Raw genomic sequence first — 24,556 nt, 5'->3', positions numbered from 1 at the left:
CATTATGACCCGGGCGGTAAGGGATTACCGGTACCGGTAAGGGCACTGGTGCCGGTGATCCCTTACCACCCAATTCCGGGGTCCCTTTGCGGGTCCTCCCTTAACAGCTGGTTTTACCAGCCGTTAAGGACTGGACCCGCAAAGGGACCTTGCAGGTAATTACGGTACCGCAATTTGCGGTACCGTAATTACCGCCTTCCCCATTTCCATTGAGCCCTATGGGGGCAAAAATGGGAATGGGGAAGGGCCAATGGTGAATGGGGAGTTACCCCCCGGCAACCTTGGAATGGGGCGGTAATTCCGCCATTCACCATGGCGGAATCAGTAAACTACCAGCGTCAACCATGGCGCTAATAGGTTTGGCATCTGATAGTAGAGGGGTTGTTAGGGTGGGTTCTGCAGGGGCTATAGCCCTGAGTCTTTTGGTTGTAGCCCTTATGGGCTACAACCAAAGTCTAGCAAGCCCTGAGTGCCAACATTAGCGTAGCCCTAGATCTTTTCCAGACCTAGCAACACCGCTGTCTGATTGCATCAAGATAGTGCCCTGTTCATAGATACTTGATGTCCTTGCTAATGCGGGTGGCCATGATGTTGTCAAAAGGTTGAAGTGAAGGTGAGTCAACTACGTCCATTGTACCTTCATTAAAACCCATTTCCACCTTCACCTCTCACATAAAAACCCCTTCTTTTTTTGTACAGATCGCTCAAGTATTCTTGGAAAAGAATTTGGGGATTCATTTGGCGTACTTCTTTGCCAGGACAGTGAATGAACGCACCTGGTCATTGTTGAATTGGCTTTGGGCATCATTGATGGCGTCTACAAACTCTGTTTGGGCTGCACTCATTTCTTTGGAATGGAATTGCCCAACTACCCCACTTGTCTCGGGGAGACCTGCCACTTATCTTTCTGAAGGGAGAATCCACTACCATGCAATAAATGCGAGTCCATGAGTAGTGTGTGACTGTGTACTTGCTGGGTCTCGCCATGAAGGAATACTGGAAGAGGTCCACGTCCCCCCATCCCTTTTAATGCCCTGAATAGATGAACAAAGACCTGTTGGAACGGTAACCAGTGATTCAATTGAATATTATTCACCACACACATTTTTCAGTGCAGAATATTTATTGCAAAGTAATTAGCGTACAATATATCTTTTCATGGTCTCCGGGCACTCTCTTGGCTCTGTAAGATAATGTGGGGTGGGTTGGGTAAGGTGGAGTAAAGGGGTAAGACAGGTGTTGTTCTCAGCTGTTGATGCGTGTAGAACCAGGAGTAACTGGCATCTGTGCTTGTGCGCTTTCTGGGTGTGTTTATTTTAGTACACTGGATGCTTATCATTTCCGAATGGGCAGAATCCACTGTCTCTGTCATTGGGTGTTGGAGGTTATTGGGGTTTGTGAGTTGGTTTGGGTGTGGTGTGCGGTTTGGGTGTTTTAGCAGAGCTCCACAATACCCTGCTGTTGAAGGTTCAAATGATCATTACAATGTAATTTTTACTTATGTGACTTATCCTTAGATCAATGAGGTTGTAGCGCCCCATCGATTTTTAGTTTTAGCAGAGTGGTTTGTTTAGCCATTTGTGTGTGTGTGGTAAGTGTGTGGTGAGCGAGGGTGGTAGAGAAAAGGAAATATTTAGTACTTTTGTAGGTGGTGTCTGGGTAGTAGGTAGCTATGCTTGTGTTTTCTTTTTTGTGGACCATTCATATTTGCGTCGGCCTGCAGTAAGATTGATGGGACAACACTAAACGAGGAGGTGGTTAGTATAGCAGAGATTATTGTCTAGGGGACTGTAAGCTGTCGCTGGAGTGTGCATTATCTAGAGGGGTTGGATGGGGCCATGGGTTATTTGGTTTCCTTCTCATTAGTAGTGGCACCACACCAGTGAAGTTAAGGCTACTTATGTTGATGCATTGTCTGATTCCCTTTTACATCAGCCTTCTTCATTAGGACAACTGGACTCAACCAGTCTGATGTGTCCACATGTTCAATGATGATGTGGGCCAGGAGTTGGCTTAGTAAAATTCAGAGGTCCTGCCTATCTGTAAGCAGCATGGGGCTGGCTATCTAGAAATAAATCATCCGTGCCTTCCCACCGTCAAACCTTGTGCACGCCCCTCTTCATATTGTACACGGAATCTCTGAAAATGTCCTTGCGCCTCTGAAGTATCTCTGTACAGAGTGCATCGCCACGACAGGATGTTCAGCGTTGGGCAATGCCTAGTTTGTAACAAGTAATTGCTGGGGCCCAAAGATTTGTTAGCACTCCCTTGACACTGCGGGTGGCCAGTTCCCAACCACTGCTGCCACCACCCATAGCTGCTCCCCAGTGTCGACATATGTGGGGTTACACTACAGCTCGCATCTGCTCATTGTGGTTGATGGATGCACTGACTATCACCACTTCATAATTAAAGTGAGTCTGAGACAATAAGTGCCGGAGCTCAAAAATAAAGTGCCAGGGCTGAGCCCTGCCAAACACCCCCACAAATTAAGCACTGGTGTTGGGGTCCAGAATGGAGGGGCCATTCCTGAGAACATACGGTTTTCACTTGGCGGAACGCCCTCTCAAGGTGAAGAGTATCTCCTGTACCCCACAACAAATCGTGTTAATTCAGCGGCTTGCAATTGCTGCGGAGACTTGTAAAGCGGCTGCGAAATGGCGGCATAGTGAAAGCCTGATTAGGCATGAAGGTCATAGAAAGGTTTCTTATGTTCCTTGTGAGTGATGGGCCTGATTACCTTCAAGTGCAGCTGGTGGGCTTCCTGCTCAGCCTGCCAGTTGTCCCTTTATGTTCCATCACTCATGGCACACTTTAGACACATGACCCCTCTTTACCTCTGGCTGGGCACCCGAGCAGTCTGCTGAGAGAGTTAGGCTGCCACGGCAAAAGCCTTTGCATTGATCACTTCTGCCCTTTGGTTCTCTGCCCAGGGGTGGACTGGCCTACAGGGAACTCTGCAGATTTCCTGGTAGGCCTCTGCACCCGGGGCCTCTTTTGTGTGCTATTTCCGAATCTTCTCATCATAAAAGGGTTGAGCTTTCTGAAAATGTGTAATATGGGGCCAGTGGGACCCTTAATTCCAGGCCCTCTTTTGGTTCCTAGGCCAGCCCTGTCTCTACCTTGGCGGTAATGGGGTTTGTGGATTTGTCTAGTGATGTCCCTTCCTCGTGCATGGGAGCCTGACCACTGCACACACCTCTTCTTTGGCCTCCCCTTTCCACGCTGTTTTCATTCAATTCATGTGATGTTTGACTCCCTTGGAGATGGTGGTGGGCTGGTATAGCATGAGGTTGCGGCCCAGCCCGATCGCTTCTTTGGTTCTTCATCAGTCAATCTGCCTGGTGCTGGCTAACTTAGTCCTCGATGCATTCATGTGCTCCCTTGAGCTGGGTGTAGAATGTGTACACTTCCATCACGATATCAAATCCTGTAAGAAACCTGATTTCAACACAGCGCTGAACTTCCGCATGACGGTAGGCCATGCTACACGGCTCTTTTGCGACAGGGCTTAATTGAATAGACTCTACCTCCTTGTGCCCAATGTTTTGCATGGGGGGGTTTCTGCTTCTCCATAAAGTTCTTGCCATCAATGGCCGTCAAGTAGTTGTCAAAGGGGGTGCACCATTGGGGCCATGGGGTCGGTGGTACCCCTGGCATCCCCCAAAAAACATCCTGGGCATGAAACCTTGAATAGCTAGGCAATTATATCTGAGGCGGCACGGGGGGAGGGGCAGAGCTACCAACCTCAGGCATGGCGCCAGCTGTCACATGTAGTCGAAAGCATTCCCTCCACACTGAGGCTCACTGCCTCAGCTCAACACCCAGCAATCTCCCCACACAAATAGTGCTACAATGTAAAGGGAAAAAGCAGTACTTGCCATGCACCTCCACTCCCAGTGCCCCATTCTATGGTTGTAATGCTGTGCCCTTGCGCCCCAAAGCTAGATCCCCTCCCTTGTAAATTCAGGTACACCGCCTCCTATACTCTCAGTATACCCACGTGCAACAGGATGCCCTCTTTTTTCTAACGCGCAGGAAGCTACCTGTCTATGCACTCACGAGCCCTCCTCCCTCGCCTGTTGTACACACAGAAAGACTCCCCCGCCCCTGACTCCGCGGATTGGGTCCAGGGACGGAAATGTTTGTCTCTTTTAGCCAGTAATTTGTTCCAGATTCAGACAGTCTGTATATATGAGAGAGAGGGGGGAAGGGGCAGCTGGAGTCAATTAAAAGGGGCTGGGAAGAAAGATGAGTGGAAGAGAGCGCGAGAGGCCCGGGCTCTGAGGCTGGGCCTGGCTGTATTTCTTGGCTGCTCCTGTAATGTGGGGGCCAATAAAGCCGAACCAAAGCGGCAGGAAGGAAGTGAGGGCTGGAGATATAATAAATGGGACAGCCAAGACGGAAGAGACCGCGACAACACGCACAGAACACAGGCAGGAGACTGCCTCACAGAAACACAGTTTTAAGAAAGAAACTGCATAGAGTTAGTATTAATATGGCGGATAGGCCCAACCCCAGGGGAGTTGCTAGGTCTGGAAAAGACCCGGGGCTAGGCTGATATCGGAACTGTTGGGACTGGGGGCTAGCTAATCTTTTGGCTGTAGCTCCTGAGATTCTATCGGGGCTACGACCAAAAGATCAGGGGCTATAGCCCCCTTAGCCCCCCCCCCTAGCAACGCCCCTGCCCAACCCAATAAGCAGACAGAGAAAATACCAAACAGAGCACAAATCTCTGAGAGGCCGCACACAGCCAGAGAGCTGAGAGATGTTAGCACATAGAGAGAGAAGCATAGAGACGCCAGCACGCATAGACAGGCCAGATAAACGTAGCCACGTGCTATCAACAAGGGCATCAAAAGACAGACCACATCGAGCAAACAACATAGGGAGACATGCACGAGAGGCCAGTAAAGGCGGGAGGTCTGAGGGATCTCAGCACAAAGATGGCGCCCAAAAGACCCAGACACCCCTTAAAAACAAAACACAGAGACACATTCCAGGGTGGCTTTGGCAATCAGGCAGCACGCCCCAGTCGCCCCTCCGTTGTTAGAAAGATCACTCTTAGAGGTTTCAAAACACATAAACTGGGCACAAAGAGACAACCCTGGGGAAACACGTGCAAGCAGAGACAGTCCTTAGAAACAGCACACAGCTCAGCACACAAAGAGCTTAGAGACCGCAACACAGAACGCCATCAGAGACGTCCCAAGAAGAACAGCTCTGAATGATGGATTTCAGCAAATGAAAAGAGCACCAAGAGAACTCAGCCCTCAGAGACGGCTCTGCGGGACTGCAGAAGACAGCCCCTCAAGACCAAAGAGTCTCCGCCACTCATCGCCCCATGTTTCCCACCCGCATCTCGTTTATATATACACTACTTTTATTTTTTGGCAGGGTCCACGAGGCCACCACAAATTTCAGAGATGTGCAATACAAGACAGCTTTACAAGGCATTGCATCCCCATTATGTTGGGTAGTATTCATATTTATTACAGCTCTTTGACGAGGGAGGTATTCAACATGAAGCACTAGAAAAAACGTGATATTGTTATTGTTAATCTTGCAATGATGGAGCATGGTTAGATGGATTGGGGGTTGAAAGTCCGAATTAGAAATTTTCGAGGGAGAAAAGACAGAAGATGATTTTTTCGAAATAACCTTCGGTCTTTTTTCCCCTGAACATTTCTGACTTGGCAAAACCTCTGCCCACACCCCTGCCCATAGCCCCACACCCCTACTTACCTTGAGTCCCTGCGACGCCTGTTCCCTTTCACTTCCGTGATCGGGAACCGGCGCCGCTGGGTCCTTTCTTATTTATTTTTTCCGGGACAGCTACGGGGGACAACCCCGCAAACCCGGCTCACAATATAGCGAGCAAGGGTGCAGGGGGCAGCCCCAGCACAGAATGCGTGATTTCGTCGAACTTTTCGGCCGTTTGGAATTTTCGAAGAGCTGAAATTCCACATTGAGTGATTTTTATTCGATCATTTTGGACGATTCCTCGTTAGATGGGACATTGCCATGTGGGTCTGCTTAAAGTGCTAAGTGGGCACTTTGAGAAAGACTGCAGAGCTATCATGTTGGAGTTGCAACGTGTAAGTGTGACTAAGGTGCAATCAGGGTGCTGTGGGTTGGCTTTTGAAGGTACTTGATGAGGAGGAAGATCTGAGGGTGAGCGCAACTTGACTTTTAACTTATTTTTTTATTGTGAGGATTTGCCATCTGGTAAGTTTGCAAAAGCTCTCGCTTTTTAAATTTTTATTAAGTAATAAAATGATGGGGTTAATTTCATCTCTGAAAGAGTGCTAATCTAACCAAACCCCTTTTATTAAACTCCATGCCAAAAGCATAGTGCACTGCTGCATCAGTTTCCTGATCTGCAGCCCCTGTTCGCCTGTGGTACAGAACGGGTTCAGAGGTCGCATGCCCTCTATTTCACAGCTGATTTGATGGTAAATCACCTCAGTGCAGCGGCTGCTTTTAAATCTGCACCTCTGTCCCAAATCCTCATTATCATGATAAAGTACCCACGTGGCGGCAGGATAATCTGGAAATATAGGCCATAACTATTTTTGGTATGGCGGTTGGTAGTTCACATAATTATTAAAGACACATCAGATTTGTAGCATACCAGTGTCATCCCTGTGAGCTCAGACAGTCCTGGGAGGTTATGTGGGTTTCAGGCACCTGCCTGTCTGCACTCCAGTGAATGAGACAAAAGGGCAGGACTCATGCCTCTTTTGACTCTGTGGGAGGAAAGGTGCCTCCTCCGTTGCCAGGCCTGGGATCTCCCAGCTGGAGATGCCCTTGAAGCCTGTCTTCAAAGAGCCAAGTCCATGACAAAGGCCAGCCTCATACTAGGAGGTTGCACGCCGGAGAGCCCTTGAAGCTGCATGCTGGGAAAGTGGCAGAGTTAGGACAGTCAGGCATCACAAGTGGGTCTGAGGAAGGGTTCTTCCGGTTTTCTTTACTGTGGGCTTTTCTCTCCTTCCTCTCCCCTCTACTTCCTGTCGAATAAGACATGGAATGGATTGGACCCCTTAAAGCAGGCTTGCTTTCCTCCAGGCCTGTGTGGCTTTTTGCCTATAAAAGGAGTCTACCACTACTTCTTTGATTAACTTTTGGACCTATAAGGAATTAAGAAATTATTAATTTTTACCTCCTTTGGGAGAATCGATCTTTCCAAAACCATCAGCCATTTATGTGAACGAGTGCTCCAAGACAAAGGCAGGCTCTACTCCTTACCCACTCCCAGGACATAATAGGGTGATCCTTGCTTAGTACCAAAGCCTGCCACTTTGCTTGCAAAACTCCCTAGGCTGGGAGAGCAGAGACTGAAAAGGACACACCTTGCCCGGGAGCCCATGCAGTGGCTCTCGCACCAACCTGAGAGCCAGAAGAGCTAGGATCCTTCTTTTCAGCGCCTCTAATAGATTCAACCGTTTTCAAACCATATTCATTGCATTCTAACCAGTAGGGCCCTCTGGTGCATCCTTTGGGACTCACTCGAACTTTGAACCACTGCTGCTCGCATCACCAAACAGGCCTGATGCTTAATTGCCCCAGCAGTGCCTTGTCATCTGTTCGGCTCAACCACCAGCACACCATGCACATGACTTTGAACCGCTGCATCGAACCAAGCATCGAATGGCCAGGACTTTGCATCAAAGCTTAGCTCAAACCACTGGACCATTGCATCACTATTCGAACTGAACACGCAGTTCTCATCATTTCGAATCATACTCGACCGTCAAACTGCTCCTGATGATGCATTTGACCTGCATTGCTCGACACGTTATTGAACCGCAAGGAGCACCCGCTTTGATCCGACTCAATGCCGAAAAGATGCCTGGGACCACCGCCAGTCAATGTCTTCAAACCCTTTACGACTGGTTCAACAATGTTGAACCTCATAATATTGTAATAAGGTACATTCAACCGACTGGATTCCGCCGGGTCCATGTTTTGGGGCCCTAGAGACTGTTAAATCCCTTTCCACCTTTTCCTGCCATGGCAAATCTTTTTCAACATTTTTGCATTTCTTGCCTGTTTTCCTCCTTGACAACGTATCCAGCGTTTTATAGGCGTGGGATGTTGAGCTCCCACCTGGGCTCTATGTGTGTTTCCTGCCTTGTTCTGCTGTTTGCTCCTGGCCACGCCCCTGCACACCAAAAGGACATGTGAGCACCCGCAAGCTCCCACACAAGTGTTGCATGAACGAAGGGGCTGTTTGGCCACTGTAATCCATCATACATTAAGTGGAAAAAGCTTGTGCTAAGGCCCCAGGACAAGGTGAGGAGTGTGATAAGGGGTAGGACCACCTGAACGTTTATTCTTGCCTTAGCACACTGATTCGGCATCACTTCGTATTTGTATTTTCAGTTATATTAATTATTTGAATCGTTATGACAATGGGAACGGTAACATCAATTTCCGACATGGAGGTTTCCGCCCCTCCCACTCTCATTTCTCTACATTACTCCATCACGAAGCGTCTCTGCACTCGTCATAACCAAGAGGAACATGTTAACGGTGAAACAAAGGTCGTTGGATCCGCCTGCTTCCATTAACCTGATAACAGGCGATGCCTATAACTTGATCAAGGAAATTAATGTTTTCCTGGAAAGCACTTGAATCGTCATGGGGAGCAATACACGCGACTACATCACTGAGGACAGTTCTGCTCAGCGTGGCAAAAGGGATGATTGCGCAGCAGTGACTTGCAGTGCAGTGAATGCTTGCACATCTCCTTTCTGTAGTCAGCAGCGTGTTATGTGATGCACTCTCTCTGGATTTGTCGAGCCGAGGGGGGTCTGATTTGGTCAATGTCTCTGGGGGGGTTCTTGAATCAACAGTTTCGATACCTCAGAACTTTCCTTCTGCTTCTATGACGTGCCATCTCGAGCAACCAGAGACCGATCTAGAGAATAACCCCCCGGGGAATTGCACTTATGAATCAGTCCTGGCGATGTCTACTACCTCAGTTACTCTCATACCAGAGGAAACAAAGGTAGCTACCCCTTTGAATGTAGTTCCCAGCTTATCCAAATCTGGGTTACAGGAGATGAAGTCTTTGCCACCCAGGTCCAGTTTCTCACCAACATCGAAAGGTTTGGCCCACTGTTGAACCAATGTGCTGGGCTCGCTTAGTGGGAAAGGGCACTCCCCGTCCGTTTATTCCACCTTTTCTGCAGTTACCCCTGCTACATCTCCAATTCCCGCCCTTGGCCCCATCTGTGAGAATCTGTCAGAAGGCTGCAAATGCTCCCTTGTTCTTATCGAGCTGGAAGCCCTGAGGTGCCTTCTATTGCGACTCCTTGGAAACTATAAAGACACAGGAGGATGCACCCCAGAGAAGCATCATCAAAACAGTGAGAAGCATCATCAAAACAGTGAGGCTAATATAAGGGAGCTGCCTCAGCAGTGGAGAACACCATTTCATCTTATAAATGGATGTGATCCAGCCTGTAATAAAAGGTCGCCCTTTCCATGCCCTATAATTAAAAACCACCAGCTCAAACTACTAGAAACACCCTGGAAAACAGACAATGAGGGGGATCAACACAGGGGCCAGTACAACCGATGGGGTGACAAGCTGGGGAGTGGGGCTGAAGAAATAGATTGCAGTTCGGCCCCAGTATTGACCACCCATAGTGCCCCAAAATTGCAAGATCTAAAATCTTAAAATGCCCTAGCCTTGGGTATGGAGCGTGGAAATATGAGGGGGATACAAAGGGGGGGGTGGTGTGAGGTATTCTTACATATGGATCCCAAATGCTCCAGTCCTCATGTTGAAATCAGAGAATCCCTCATTAACAAGTCTATGCATTTGCTTAGAATGGTCTATGGATGTCGTTCTCTAATTAGAGAAGATATTGTAAGCTGCAGAAGATCAAGTTATAATGAAGGAAGTAATTCTGACTTTATTCGTATTGAACTAAGGGACCCAAGAATGGCCACGGGTCTATTAGGAATTGGAACGAGGCGGAGCTCACCAAAAAGTAACTTGATCGAAATTAGTGCAACACCTTTCTGCAAGAATGCTCACCCCACAGGAACAATGCACCCTAAAGGAATCAGGGCCCAGCCTTTCATGTTTTCTGGAGACAATGCAGTCCCACTGGGGAAAAGACCCAAGGGGGGCCACTAACGGATACAGGGGTACTCCATGTGGTTAATTAAGAAGTGCTTTACCGCGACAGACGTAGTTGATATCAGAATGGGCCACGGAACTGATATTATGATAGTTATTGTTCTACGACATGGGGGTTAGTTAGCATTTGCCACTATTATTGTATGTGATTTATGGGTCATGGTTATGATTTATGTGTACTTTGAGGACCTTATGGCTGAATAAAGTTAAATGATGATGATATATTTCCGTTCTGCGTCTTCTGTCTTCTTTTACAGGGGAGGGTTTTTGCTACTGTTTTTATAAGTTAGTTGTATATTTGATTTGTAACTAACTTGTATTTATTTTTTATAGAACCTTGATTAGACATTTCGTATTTTGGAACCGATGTACTATTGCGGTTTAGTTTGCTACTCTCTTGCATTCACATTCCTTCTGGGAGTATAGCCTTCCCTTGCCCCAGGTTAGCACATAAGGCTGAGGGGGTGGATCTCCTAGCTGGGCCTGTTTTACCTTTATGATTGGGATGACTATTGGTTTGTAGAACTATGCGGCTTATTGGGCGGTTTAGCCACTACTCTCCTTGTACTCCTACAGAGCAGAATTCCTTTTGTCACAGTTCGGTATTTATTCAATATTGAGTTAAAACCACAGCAATAAATGGTAAGATGTTATGTTAGGTGATATTTGTATAGTGCCTACTGCCACTCGTATGGCCTTGCAGCGCTGTGGTGGATGAACGCTCTTTGGAAGACTGTAGTTATTATAATTATTATTATGATTATTATTTATTTTTTATTACACGCCACATGTCCATGGGCCTCAGGGTGCACACATAACAAGTGAGATCAGGAAGATAGACAGCCAGACAATAGAGGACAGGAAAACAATGGAATCAGCTCTCTTCAGCCTGGTTTCAGGTTGGACGGGTGGATTTTAATGGATCCCTTAAATTCTACCAGGGACAGGGATGTATTCAAAGAAAGAGGAAGAGCATTCTATTCCCTGGGTGATTGCACATGAAAGTTTGCTCCACCCAATTTCGTTAGCTTAAAGCGTGATTGCACAAGTTTATGGTTGTCACTACAGTGCAGATTATGCCTAGGCTGATCGATGACCAAGCAACCAATCAGGTATTGAGGAGCAGTAGATGTCCAGTATTTATATTTGGGTGACAACAATTTATGAGTGATCCTATACTTGACAGGTAGCCAATGTAGGGCCCTTCTAGATGGAGTCACATGGTCTCATTTTAGTAAGCCATAAATGGCTTGCACCGCGCCATTTTGTGCGGTTTGGAGGGAGTGTAAGTTGGCTTGTGATGTTCCAATTAGAAGGCTATTGCAATAGTGAAGCCTAGCCAATTATTAACGAGGCAGTGGCTAAAAGAGATCTGTTACCAATAGACAAATAGGCCTTATTTGGTGCAGTAACTTGGTGACCTATCCACAGGAAGATCGGTTATGAGAGACATGAGGTTTCATGGACAACTCAGCGTCCAAGTAGACCCCTAGCGTCTTCACACATCCAGTCACAGAGATCTTACACCCATGATCGTAAAACACTGAGGGCCTGAGGCAATGATTAGCAACTCAGTCTTCTCATTGTTGAGGGCAAGAGAGTTTAAAGCCATCCAAGATTTGATGGAAGTGTGCTCCTCATTCACGGCCTCAGATTTCTGTGCATGAATACCGACAACTCAAGGAGAACCTGGGTGATGAACCTGGATGTCATCAGCATAATTTGTATACTGTACACCTAGGCTGTTCAGGAGGTTGAGTAAGGCCTGATATATATATATATATATATATATATATATATATATATATATATATATATATATATATATATATATATATATATATATATATTAAACAGGGTAGGTAATAAGCACAATCCTTGCAGCACTCCACAGGTGGTGATAATGGGAGTTGCTTGAGCATTCTTGATCACCAGTCTAAATGTTCTTGAGCCCAGAAATAATTCAATCCATTGCACAGCCCTCTCGAGCAGCATGCAAAGTCCTTCAGTCTGTCCAACAGAATATATTGATCGACAAGATCGAAGGCCTCTGAGAGACCCAATGACATCAACAAGGCAGCATGGCCCCTTTCCACAATGCTGGTAATATGTGATGTAAGATCCAGTAGGGCTGTTTCTGTGCCATGCCTGCCTCTAAATCCCGACTGTCGGGTACCCAGGATCTTAGTACTCTCTACAAATTCCTGGAGCTGTAAGTATGCAACTCGATCTAGAATTCTAAGGAGATATGGGACACTTGTAATTGGCTGGTAGTTTTTTGCCAGGGATGGATCCAGGCTACTCTTCTTTAATAACAACATCATCCATGCATCCTTAAGAGATGATGAACTGATGCCATCCCTGAAGGAGATGTTCACGATCTTAGTGATCCATGGGACAAGTAAACCGATAGATCCTTTAAAGATATTAGCTTGCCAAATATCTGCAATACATGAGGTTGGTTTTAGGTTTGAAACTATAGCATGAATTATTTCTGCTTCAGTACACTGTTTGAATTCAAACTTGGGCAATGACAGGTCGGTGGTGGAAGCAACCGGAGCACAGAACACTTCAGTGTCCACATTGGAACCCTTGAGGCTGAGCTGAAGGGCTTCAATGACTTGTTGATAGCCAATGATTTTATTTGCAAACTAATTCTGTACTTCCTGACACCAGGCTGCATCCCTGATAGTGAGAGAGAACACTGGAGCTGTACCCTCAAACTCTTTGAGAATTTTAAAGAGCCCACTGGCGCTTGATCTTGCATTGTTAATTCCAGTATTATCGTTCTTGGATTCAGCCTCAATGATAGCATGTTTGATTTTTTTCACAGAATCCTAATAAATACTTAAGGTAAGGGGACGGGGATTACTTCGCCACTCCCGCTCCAGGGCTCTTTTCTCTTTTCTGGTCTGAATGATGTCATCACCAAAGCAGGAGTTCTTAATATTCTGTGGTTTGATCATCTTAGTTTTTTTGGTGCCAAAACTTAGATAGTGGAGGAAATGGCAAGTGAAAGATTGCTACCACGTCAGTGGGGTTGTCAAAGGACTCCAGAGAATATAGCCTGGTAGCTAGAGTTGCTGCGAAAATAGATGCTGTGGCATTTTTCAAATTACAGCACTTTTTTTTTTAGAATTCTTGGCTGTTTGTTTACCCTAAGGGCAGATGGTAATAACACTATTGTATTGACCATTGCATTATCCGACCAAGGGCACGCATTGTAGAGGTATATGCAGCAGGAACATTATGTGTCAGTACCCAATCTAGGGCGTGGCCATCTCTGTGGGTCTGTTCCTTAACTAGTTGGGTGTAACCAATGGCTCCAAGAGTAGAGAAGAGGCTTGCATATCCTGTTTGTCTTCTGTCCAAAGATTAAAGTCCCCTAAAACAATCACAGGTGTTTGGGGTTTAGTAATGTTGTTAAGGAGAGCAAGGAGTTCCTCTTTGAACTGGGGCATGTGTTTAGGGGGTTTATATAGAGTGAGGATATATTCGGTTTGACCTTTATTTTTTCAAGTAGGCTTTTGCAGCCCTCAAGATTTATAGAATTGATGGGATGCCAGTCCAAGTGTTCTTTTACAATAAGATCCACCTCTCTGTGACAATCAGTTCTAAATATCTTATACCCGGAAGGAAGGACTTGTGAGTGTGCCATCTGGGCCGCCTCATGAAGCCATGTCTCTGTTATAGAAAACATGTTCAGATTGGATATAGCGAGATGCTTTGCAATCTCAACTCCACGTTGGCAAGAGATTGTGTGTTCAACCATTAGATGGGAAGATGCGAATCCTGGATGGAATCAGTAGCATTACCGTTAGTGTCTGATATGGCGAGACTCATATCAGCACGGTTAAATCTATGAGTGTCCATTTCAGTCATCTCCTCAGTAACCAGCATAGTAGGTTCAATAGATTTAGAATTCTGAGTATTTTTTGCTTGCTCACGCATAAGGCTCTCCAAGCATATTTCTGTGCTCTGTTTTAGAGAATTCTCTTTCCCTTTAAAAACCCTCAGGTTAGGTGTCTCACAAAGTTCAAGGGTATAATTAGGTTTTTGTTGCTGTGATACCCTGTAATCACTATTGGCTGTTTGGAAGTTAAGTTCCAAAGAATGATATCTGGAGACTATCTCTGAGTGTTTAGTTTGATAAGAAATGACATGAGTAGGTGTCGGGATTTTACGATTGCACAGTTTTTCCAGGAGTTGAAGAACAGTAAACATATTAAATGCACAGAGACTTCCGTAATGAGTACTAAGAAGGAGATTGAGAGAAGCCTACCTGATGCATTTCCAGGAGAGAGTTTCCAAGGACAAACAGGCGTTTAGCACGCATCTACGAGCCAACCACCAAAAACCGGCCTGTCAAACGCTTCGGCATGTTAGGAAAGGGTATAGAGGATTTTACAACCGTCTGCGTTGCAGTCCGCGTTATTACAAGTGTCAAAAAGTAAAAGAGCACAGTTTTCACTTTCGCCTTTGTACACAATCTAGATTCAGGATTTCAATGATTTTAAATAAACCAGCGAAAACCGACCTCTCAAATGCGCCGGCTGTAATGCACCGCCGACTGATAGTAAAGGGCTGAGCCTCATGGGAAATGTAGTTCAACTGAACTACCAGCGTATACAAACAAAATGCTATAGGGCCTCATCACGACCTCGGCAGTAACCCTTAAATCCGGCGGTAGCGCTATTACCGCCGGATTTAAGGGTCCGCCGAATCAGGGCTTCGGCGGATTTCAACCCAGCTCTGAGCTGGTGTGAAATCCGCCGAGAATTCGCGCTAATACCGCCGGCGGGGAATCCGCCGGCGGTATGAGCGTGAAATTTCCCCATTGAGCCCAATGGGGAATGGGGCATTCCCGAATGGGCTCAATGGAGAATGGGGACTTCCAAGTCCGCCCAACTCGTGATCCCGCGCTATTAGCGCCGGGGGCTATGGCAGTCGCGCTAATAGCCCCCGCGCTAATAGCGCCAGCCCTACCGCCGAGATCGTGATGAGGCATATAAGTGCAGTTTCAGTCAATTGCAAATCGAATGGAGGATTTTGTAACAGTCTATGTAGGTAGACGTAGAGTGGCTAAGTCTCCAAACAGCAGCATATATTGCAAAGGGAGTGTCGTGTCCCTTTAAGAAGACTGTCTGTGTCGGGCTGTTCACTGGAGCAGGCCCCACACCTACAAAATTGGTGACGAGGCGGGATCCCCTGCTTGTTAAGGCACACTGCTGTTTCTGCCCACAGCAGGTTTCCTATATCTGCAGGGAAACCTGGTGAGTTTGTGGCCCCTCCCACACCTCCCCTGCTCCCCTGCCCCCCTGCCTGTGTTACACGCCAGACACGCAAGTATACAGAGGGGGAGGGGCGTATCACCCCGCTTCAGTCCACGGAGCGGGGACATCGAAAAATAAAAAAAAGATGTTTTGTTCCTTTTGCTCATTCTTCGCCATGATATGATATGATAGGTTATTTATAACACGCTTAATACCCAGAGGTTTCTAAACACGAACCCTGGGATCAAAACTGTGATGCTCCATGTCGTCTTGCTTCCAAGGCAAGCATGATTCCCCTGAGCTATCCTCCTGAGGGCAGCCCCTTGTTGGGCACCTCGTGCAACTAGCTTCCAGGACAGGGCAATCCTGCACTCCCCATCCAGCGCCACGCGCTGCCACCAGTCCAGTGCCATGCACTGCCACCAACATTGCGGGTTGCAGCTCCTCAGTGGAGTGCCTGTGCGCCCCGGCAAACCGCTGCCGCTCAGGAGGCCAATAGGGTGCAGGTCAGAAGGTGAGTGCTTGTGCGCCCTGGCCCCACATTAGACACTGATGCGCTGGTGTATTCCTCGCCAGTTGGCCCTGGGCCTGCATCTACGAAAGACCACCACAGCACGTGATCATGGGGGAGGAAGCGCTGCGGGCTGCCCGACTACCACGCTCATCGGCACAACTCGCCCCTTTATAATAGTTTGACATTTCAGGTGCCCTGTCATCTTTGGGTCCCAGATGGATTGCATGGGTGAAAAGGTTGGAAATGGTTTTCAAGGCCATGGGAGATGACGATGAAACAATGAAGTCCATCATGATACACTTAGCCGGCCCAGGGATACACAACATCTTTGAGACTCTACGGGCCGTGGACAATTCGTTTGCAGAAGCCAAGGCAGCTCTGCTGGAGTACTTTGCACCCATGGTGAAAGTGGACTATGAGAGGACCCTCATGAGCAATGCTGTCCAAAAAAGAGGGAGATAGCGCACCACCCCTAAGAAAGACAAACGTGCACATTTTTACATTTGGCGGGAAACAACCGTTGCCCCTGGAGGGTGCGTTTGTGGTCTGGGTCACTCATGAAGACACGTCAATCAGGGCCCGTTTCTTTGTCACCAAGGTGAGCGAGGTGACTCTACTGGGGTGCGCTGCTGCCGAGGAATTACACATTGTGAACTTCACATTTGGAGTGTATCTTGAGGACATCCATACGCTGCTTGCCAGATATGCGAAGGTATTCACCAGAATTGGAAAACTGGTGGGAGACCCGTGCAACTGCACATCGACAACCCAGTCCAACCGGATGCTTTGAAGCATCGCAGGGTGTCTTTTCACCTGAGGGACTGCGTAGAACAAGAGCTCGACAACCTGATCAAACTAGACTTTATCGAGAAGGTGGAAGTTCCGACTCCATGGGTTTCACCTATTGGGACTGCAAGAAAGCCCAAACATCCGCACGCCATATGCATCTGTGTGGCCCTCCGTCTCCTGAACAGCGCAATACGTCGTGAGCAACACATAATGCCCACCCTGGACGACATCCTGGCTGACCTACAGGACACCCGTTATTTTTCCAAGTTGAATCTCTGTGCCAGTTACCACAGGCTTAAACTGTATCTGGAGTTGTGCTATATTACCACCTTTAGCACACATAAAGGCCTTTACAGATATAAGCGTCTGCGCTTCGGGATTTCCTCGGCTGCAGAGGTATTCCAAAACTCCATCTGGGAGGTGCTGGCTGGGATACAAGGAGGAAATAACATTAGTGACGACATCATGGTCTACGTGAAGTCAGAGCAGGAGCATTTGGAGAGATTGAAGAGTGTACTGCATTGCATTCAACGTCCAGGTCTCACTCTGCACTGAGACAAGTGTGCGCTTATGCAAAGAAAGATCGAATTCTTTGGATTTGTGTTCCAGGAGGGTGGCATATCCCCTGACCCGGCATAGTGAAGGACATCAAGGAAGCATGTGCCCGGTAAACATGTTGGAGGTGCGTAGCTTTCTGGGGATGGCTATGTACTGTGCCCGGTCTATATGGAACCTAGTTACCCCTGCCAAACCACTCCGGAGTTTAACGAAGAATGAATGCATATGGAAGTGGACGGCGCTTGAACAAAGCATGTTTGAGGACTTTAAGGGGGCTTTGACAGCTGAGGACTCAATGGCATTTTTTGATCCGGAGAAAAGTACAGAGATCATAGTGGACGCCAGCCTGTCTGGTATGGGGCTGTGCTTATGCAGCTGGGCGAAAACGGTGTGGACTGTCCAGTGGCCTTTGCCAGATGGGCGCTCTCAGCGACCGAGCAGCGATACTCACAAATTGAAAGAGAAGCCCTGGCGGTGCTCTGGGGGTGCAGGCATTACCATCTGTATATCTACGGCAAACCCGTGATGGTCATCACAATCCATGAACCCCTGCTACCGATCATGACCGGCTCATCTTCCAAGCCACCGGCGAGAATAGAGAAGTGGCTGCTTGCCCTACAGTAGTATGGTGTTGATCTCACATTCCGCCCCGGGATAACCAACGCTGTGGACTACTTGTCACACCACCAAAGCTCGGGTATGGAGAGTACTGAAGAGGTGGAACTGGAGTAAGCAAAAGGGGAGTGGTGGTGGGTCCTCGAAATGTTTGAGGCACGGACCACAGAGGCAAGAATAGCGCTGGAGCAGATGTGGAGAGTAAGGGGAGAACTCAAGTTTCTGGATGATGGCCTGGTACTAAGGGGCACAAAGATGGTGGTTCCCGACAGCCTTGTGGGCAAAGCGCTGGAATTGGCACACAAAGGTCATCAGGGTGTTGCCAATACCATGGCCCGACTCCGTATGAAGGTGTGGTTTCCGGCCCAAGAAGAGCAAGTGGAAGACTTTGTCTGCAACTGTGTGTGGTGCCAGGTGGCACTGCTGCACAGACGAGAGCCCCGGATTGAGTCTATGGAAAGGAGCTGTGTGCCATGGGGCACGGTACACATGAACTTCGGACCGACCTGCAGAGACAACCACTTTGTGGTCCTTGTCGATCAGTGGTCAAGCTACCCTGAGGTCGAGTTTGGTCAATCCACAGCTCTGGAGGACGTAATCACGGCGTTGGAGAGGGTATTTGCCACGCATGGACTTCCAGTCGAAATATGCTCCAGCAACAGGCCTCTGTTTCAAGGAAGAGGGTTCGCTGAGCATCTGCGCGACCACAGTGTTACCCACGGTAGATCATGCCACTGTCGCCGAGAGCAAACAGGGATGCTGAGAGAGTAATGAGGACATTGAATAAGGTCTTCCAGGTAGCCCATGTTACGACCCGCGGGATTCCCAATGTCTCTGGTGTCCCTCCCCAAACCTCAGATGCCCTCACCCTGACTCCTGCCCATCAACTTGCCCGGATCCGGGACCCACGTGTGTTCACCGCGACCCCCCATATGCCAGGGCGATTGTGTCAGCGGTCCGCCCGCCTCCGAGGACGCCAGTTTCATTGGTACTGGAACTCGATCACGTGATGCAGACGCTGGTCACGTGACCGGTACACACTCATAGCGCCACTATTTAAACACTCGCATCACAGTGTTCAGTGTTTCACAGCTGTTTACGTTGGACACTGTTGGGCGCTACGTCTGCTTTTGGTTTGGATCTTGTAAAAAACTGACCTCGGATTGTTTCACGGACTGTTTTGGATTTCCCTGATTATTGACCCTTGGATTTGGAACTCTTGCTACGGATCACGGACTGTTTTCTGGACTTCCATTCTGCTACACCCCTTGGCACTACGTTTCTTGGATTTCTTGTTCGGACTCCAACTAGAGGTGGGCCCGGTGCACTCGGACCTCCATATATCCTCCTGAGCTTCCACCCACTACTGGGAGCGAGACACTGGTGGGTCCTGGAACCCCTCAAATAGGTTAAACTTCACCTCTACTGTCAACCCTTGGTAAGACCTTTCCATTTTCTTGTTGATTGGTTTGTGGATGTTGTTCTGGCTAAGTACTTAACCGGTGTTTCTTGACAGTGGCCCAGGGGTTCCCAGAAGTCTGCAGCTCCGGAAGAACATCTTCCACTTGTGGCCTCAAAGGTTGTACAGAGTGGTTTGGACTATCTCTGTGCGACACTTGTGGACAGAGGTTTCTTCTGCCTACACAACAGTCAAGACAGTCAAGACAGTTGATAGACAACAGCCCACGGGCAACGAGTATGTGAGAGATGTGCCCTATACAGGTTTTTGGCAGAGTATTGTGCAACTCCTCACAGCTCCATGGGGGTGGGCCCCGCTGAAGCACTATTTCAAAGTTGCCCGTGAGGGTTTCTCCCAGAACACAGGCCACGATCACCCGGAATCATCGATGATGAAGGAAGGAGAAAGACAAACGAGAGGGAGAATGACCGAAGGAGTCTGCGGAGCAACCGTCTTGAGAAAGGGGATCGGGTACTGGTGAGAACAAGAAACGTGCAAAGCAAATTGTCCATGCCTCACGAGCCAACTCCCCTCAGGGTGATGGATACCAATGGATCAATAGTGACAGCATCCGATGGCAATACGACGGCGGTGACCAGGAATTCCTATTTCTTCAGGAAGATGGGACAGTCTCCAGAGTTGAGTCCTGAGCTACGGCGGGGGACCGACTACGGATGGAGGTGGCCTAGCATAGAGAAGAAACGAGCCAAGAGGGCCCGACATCCAGCGACAGGGGAGATAGCCTGACCGACCAAGGAGGAGGTTTTTCCTCGGCGGAGGACGATGCGGGAGGGGAAAGGCGCTACCCTGTAAGAGAGTGCCACAGGCAGCCGACCTACCTGCGTGACTTTGAAGTGGACTTTCCCTGATGCCGGAGGCCACCCGTTGGTGCAATTCTACAGTTGGTATCATTCAACTGATTTATCTGTGCTTGAAGTTGATGTGCTAGATTTACAAAGATTGATGCTCTCTGTTTGTTGTTTGTTTGAAAAGAAATATGAAAAGGGAGGAGTGTGGTGTCCCTTTAAGAAGACTGCAAGTGCAGTCACGTGTGTGCGCCAATAAAGGCCACAGACCTGTGTCCGTGTCAGTCTGTTCACCGCTCTGGGGCCTGACCTGGACCAGGCCCCTGTGTTGGAAGAAAACACAGAGTAAACCACTTTGAAGCAAGGTAGGGTGAACGGACGTCCCGGTTTTGCCGGGACTGTCCCAGTATTTGGTGCTCTGTCCCCCTTTCTCAAGATTATTTTTCCATTGGAAACTGCAGTGGTCCCGGTTTCATAGCTGGCAGGCAGGAATGCACAATCTCACACAGAAGAAAGGCTGCATTTTACAACTTAAGGCAGTGTTATTTTGTGATCAATTAATTATAATATGTGTTTCTTTGAACAGTTATACTTAAACCCCCTTCTCCTCTCAACGCTACTGAAGTGTAGTGCCTTGACAGCCACTTTGAAGAGTTAGTCCCACTTTTATGTTAGTTGTCCTGTCCCGGTTTTTTACTTTTTAAATCTGGTCACCCTAGGGTCAGTAAACAAAAAGTGGGGGTTCTAGCTTCCCAGTATTAGCCCCGAAACTATGGAATGCCCTACCACCCCAACTGAGAAATGATACTCCTTCTGGTCATTCAGAAAAAAATCTAAAAACACTTCTCTTCAGATCCGACCTACAACACTAGATACCTTACCTTCTAAACTAGGGCACGAATGATTCGCAACAATCAAGAAAGTAACAACATGTGAATGTGCGCGTATAAGTAAACTTGTAGAAACTTTGAACCCTGTATAGAAGCGGCTGTACACTGTTATGATGCACTCTTGTAACGCAAAGCCTTGTCATCTAAGATTCATAATTTTTGTAACCATGTCCTTAAGTTTTGTCTTTTAGCGCCTAGTTGCCTTTGGGCTTTGTGCGCTTTACAAAATGCATAAAAATAAATAAAAAGTGCCCATAGTTGCACATGGCTTTTGCGACCCTGTTAGAATAGTAACCAAAGGGGATTTTTTTGATTAAGTGTGATGCAAATTGTGCATTTTAAAGAATATTTATCCAGCAACACTGGTCAAAACTGCTTGCTGTAGAGTGAATTAACTCATCCAACTGGCCCAAACTGAACCAAAAAGTGGCCCACTCTGACCAGAAACACTGGCACCCAGGAGAAGCATGTTGTGTATTTGGTCCGGCATAGGCCAGCCTGAGCCTGGGTGGAAGAAAAAAGCCTCTGCGAGTTTTTTTGGGCTTTTTGAAAACATTGGCCATAGGCTACCTTTTTACTGGTTTAAATGTGTATGTTATCAATACTGCCTATACATCAGTGCAAGTAGTAAGTGGTTAAGCGTCTTCATAAACGTTAGGCCTACCCTTTGCTGTGTTAAACCTTCTCACATTCGTCCCCCCGGACAGCTCAGGGACGCCCCAGAATCCGGAGCTTGCTATGAAAGGCCTGGGCGCACGCACCTCTCTGGCCCCCTGAGAGACATCTGCAGAGATTGGGGAGAGTCAAGCCTGCAGAGCGAGAGGGGGAGGAAGGGGGGGGGGAGACCCGTGCCAAACTTGTGAATCAGTGCGTCTTGCTAATAAAGCATTATTGAATTCGGAGAGGGGGGGAGGGGGAGGGCGAAGGAGGGCACGGGCGTGGGAGTGGGGAGCGCAGCTCCTGTCAGCTGCTCTCTCGCAGCCACTGTGCTGTGCTGCCGGCAAGGGGGGGGGGGGGGGAGTTCCAAGCCTGCAGTGGGCAGCCAGCCTCCAGTGTGTGGTCTGCAGCCAGCTTTCTGGATCCAGGCTGCATTCGCCCATGTGCGTTTGGCGCTGTGCATTCTCCAGTGGCCAGTACCTCGCGTGCCCAGGACAGTCTGCAGCACTAAGCCTGCAGTGTGAAGATTGCAGCCTGCAGTGGGAAGTCTCGAGTCTGCAGCGGGCAGTTGGCAATGCCTTGCCCCCAGAGTGCAGGCTAGCGTGGGAAAGCCCTACTTTGCAGCGGGATGCCTGCAGCCTGCCGCGGATTGGGCGACACGGTGTAAAGTTTCCCGTCTGTTGTGGGGGCTCTGCGCTGGCCTGGCCCCAGCGCGCGCTGCAGGGCGCTGCAGTTAGGCGTGGAGCGCTTGCAGTGTGACGGGAGCGCGTTTATTTGCCAGATGGAGCCGAGTGATGGAAATGTTTAGTCTGGGAGAGAAGAGGGTCCCCCGCCGGAACACCTCTGTGGGGGGCATGCCTGCTGGAGGGAGCGCCTTTACTGGGGGAGCCAATGCTTGAGAGTCCAGCTGCTGGAAGTGAGCTCCCCCGTACTCCACCACCCACCCCGAGGAGCAGCACTATTGGAGAGTACAGCCGAGGAGAACTGGAGAGCACTATTGGGGAGCAGAGCTACGTGAGACGGGGCTGCAGGGGGCAATACAATACCAGCCCTTATTACTACTCGGGAGCACGCGGGAGGCACCCTTGCGCCCCGCATTACCCGCCTACACTGCGCCTGGAGAAGCTGTACACATGACGTAGTACAGAGCACCGGTACCCCCTGTGGCCGCAGGAGGCCCCCCCAAGTCGGAGAGCAATGGTAAGAGTGTGTCGCTGCTCACCGGGGCGTCTCTGTTCTCTCGGTCTCTATCCACCCTGCCTGTCTGTTTCTGAGTGTCCGTCTCCGCATAACACATATGGCCGAGATATATGGCGATGGCCGGAGCGGATGACTGTGCACTGGGGCGCCCCACGCTTTCACTCCCCAGTCCCACATGACTGAGACAGACCACCTGTGGCCCCTGCAGTGACTGCAGAAAAGCCTCTGGCCCTTTCACAGATGGACTTCAAGTGGCCTCACTGGCTCCCTCCAGACTGCACCCTTTGAGGGAGAGGGCAGTCAGCCATTGCCCCCTGCAGCGAGTGAGGCTGTGCCCTCGGCTGAGTCCCCTACATATAGTCAGACTGTACCCTTTGAGGGAGAGGGCAGTCCGCCATTGGCCCTTGCAGCCAGTGAGGCTATGCCCTCTGCTGAGTCCCCTACATATAGTCAGACTGTACCCTTTGAGGGAGAGGGCAGTCCGCCATTGGCCCCTGCAGCCAGTGAGGCTATGCCCTCTGCTGAATCCCCTACATATAGTCAGACTGTACCCTTTGAGGGAGAGGGCAGGCATCCATTGGCCCTTGGATCGAGTGAGGCTGTGCCCTCGGCTGAGTCCCCTACATATAGTCATACTGTACCCTTTGAGGGAGAGAGCAGTCAGCCATTGCCCCCTGCAGCGAGTGAGGCTGTGCCCTCGGCTGAGTCCCCTACATATAGTCAGACTGTAACCTTTGAGGGAGAGGGCAGGCAGCCATTGGCCCTTGGATCGAGTGAGGCTTTGCCCTGTGCTGAGTCCCCTACATATAGTCATACTGTACCCTTTGAGGGAGAGAGCAGTCAGCCATTGCCCCCTGCAGCGAGTGAGGCTGTGCCCTCGGCTGAGTCCCCTACATATAGTCAGACTGTAACCTTTGAGGGAGAGGGCAGGCAGCCATTGCCCCCTGCAGCGAGTGAGGCTATGCCCTCTGCTGAGTCCCCTACATATAGTCGGACTCTACCCTTTGAGGGAGAAGGCAGTCAGCCATTGCCCCCTGCAGCGAGTGAGGCTGTGCCCTCGGCTGAGTCCCCTACATATAGTCATACTGTACCCTTTGAGCGAGAGGGCAGTCAGCCATTGCCCCCTGCAGAGAGTGAGCCTGTGCCCTCGGCTGAGTCCCCTACTTATAGTCAGACTATACCCTTTGAGGGAGAGGGCAGGCAGCCATTGGCCCTTGGATCGAGTGAGGCTATGCCCTGTGCTGAGTCCCCTACATATAGTTAGACTGTACCCTTTGAGGGAGAGGGCAGTCAGCCATTGCCCCCTGCAGAGAGTGAGCTTGTGCCCTCGGCTGAGTCCCTACCTATAGTTAGACTGTACCCTTTGAGGGAGAGGGTAGTCAGCCATTGGTCCATGCAGCGAGGGAGGCTGTGCCCTCGGCTGAGTCCCCTACATATAGTTATGCTGTACCCTTTGAGGGAGAGGGCAGACATCCGTTGGCCCCTGCAGCGAGTGAGACGGTGACCAATGAAGGGACTTAAACAGTACCCCTTGAGGGAATGAGACTGCAGCAGGACTTTGCCCAATTGCTCTGAGTATCATGTGCTATTCATTGCCAATCTATTGACTTCCTGGGCGATATCGTATATCCCTGTTAGG

General features: G+C 49.0%; 1 protein-coding gene across 2 annotated transcripts in view; it reads left to right on the top strand.

The window, feature by feature from the left end:
- Positions 1–22,082: 22,082 nt before the first annotated feature.
- The window catches only part of ARHGEF40 (Rho guanine nucleotide exchange factor 40), a 507,114-nt gene continuing 504,640 nt past the window's right edge, over positions 22,083–24,556 (top strand). For both annotated transcript variants that reach the window (XM_069633711.1, XM_069633710.1), the window contains exon 1: positions 22,083–22,917. In XM_069633711.1, the coding sequence (XP_069489812.1) occupies positions 22,915–22,917 (3 nt within the window). In that variant the 5' untranslated portion in view covers positions 22,083–22,914. The remainder of the gene's footprint in view (positions 22,918–24,556) is intronic.

Source organism: Ambystoma mexicanum, chromosome 13 (genome assembly GCF_040938575.1).
Source record: "Ambystoma mexicanum isolate Mex_15411 chromosome 13, UKY_AmexF1_1, whole genome shotgun sequence".
Classification (NCBI taxonomy): domain Eukaryota; kingdom Metazoa; phylum Chordata; class Amphibia; order Caudata; family Ambystomatidae; genus Ambystoma; species Ambystoma mexicanum.
Note: the sequence above shows the minus strand (reverse complement) of the source record. Positions and strands in the feature narration are given on the sequence as shown.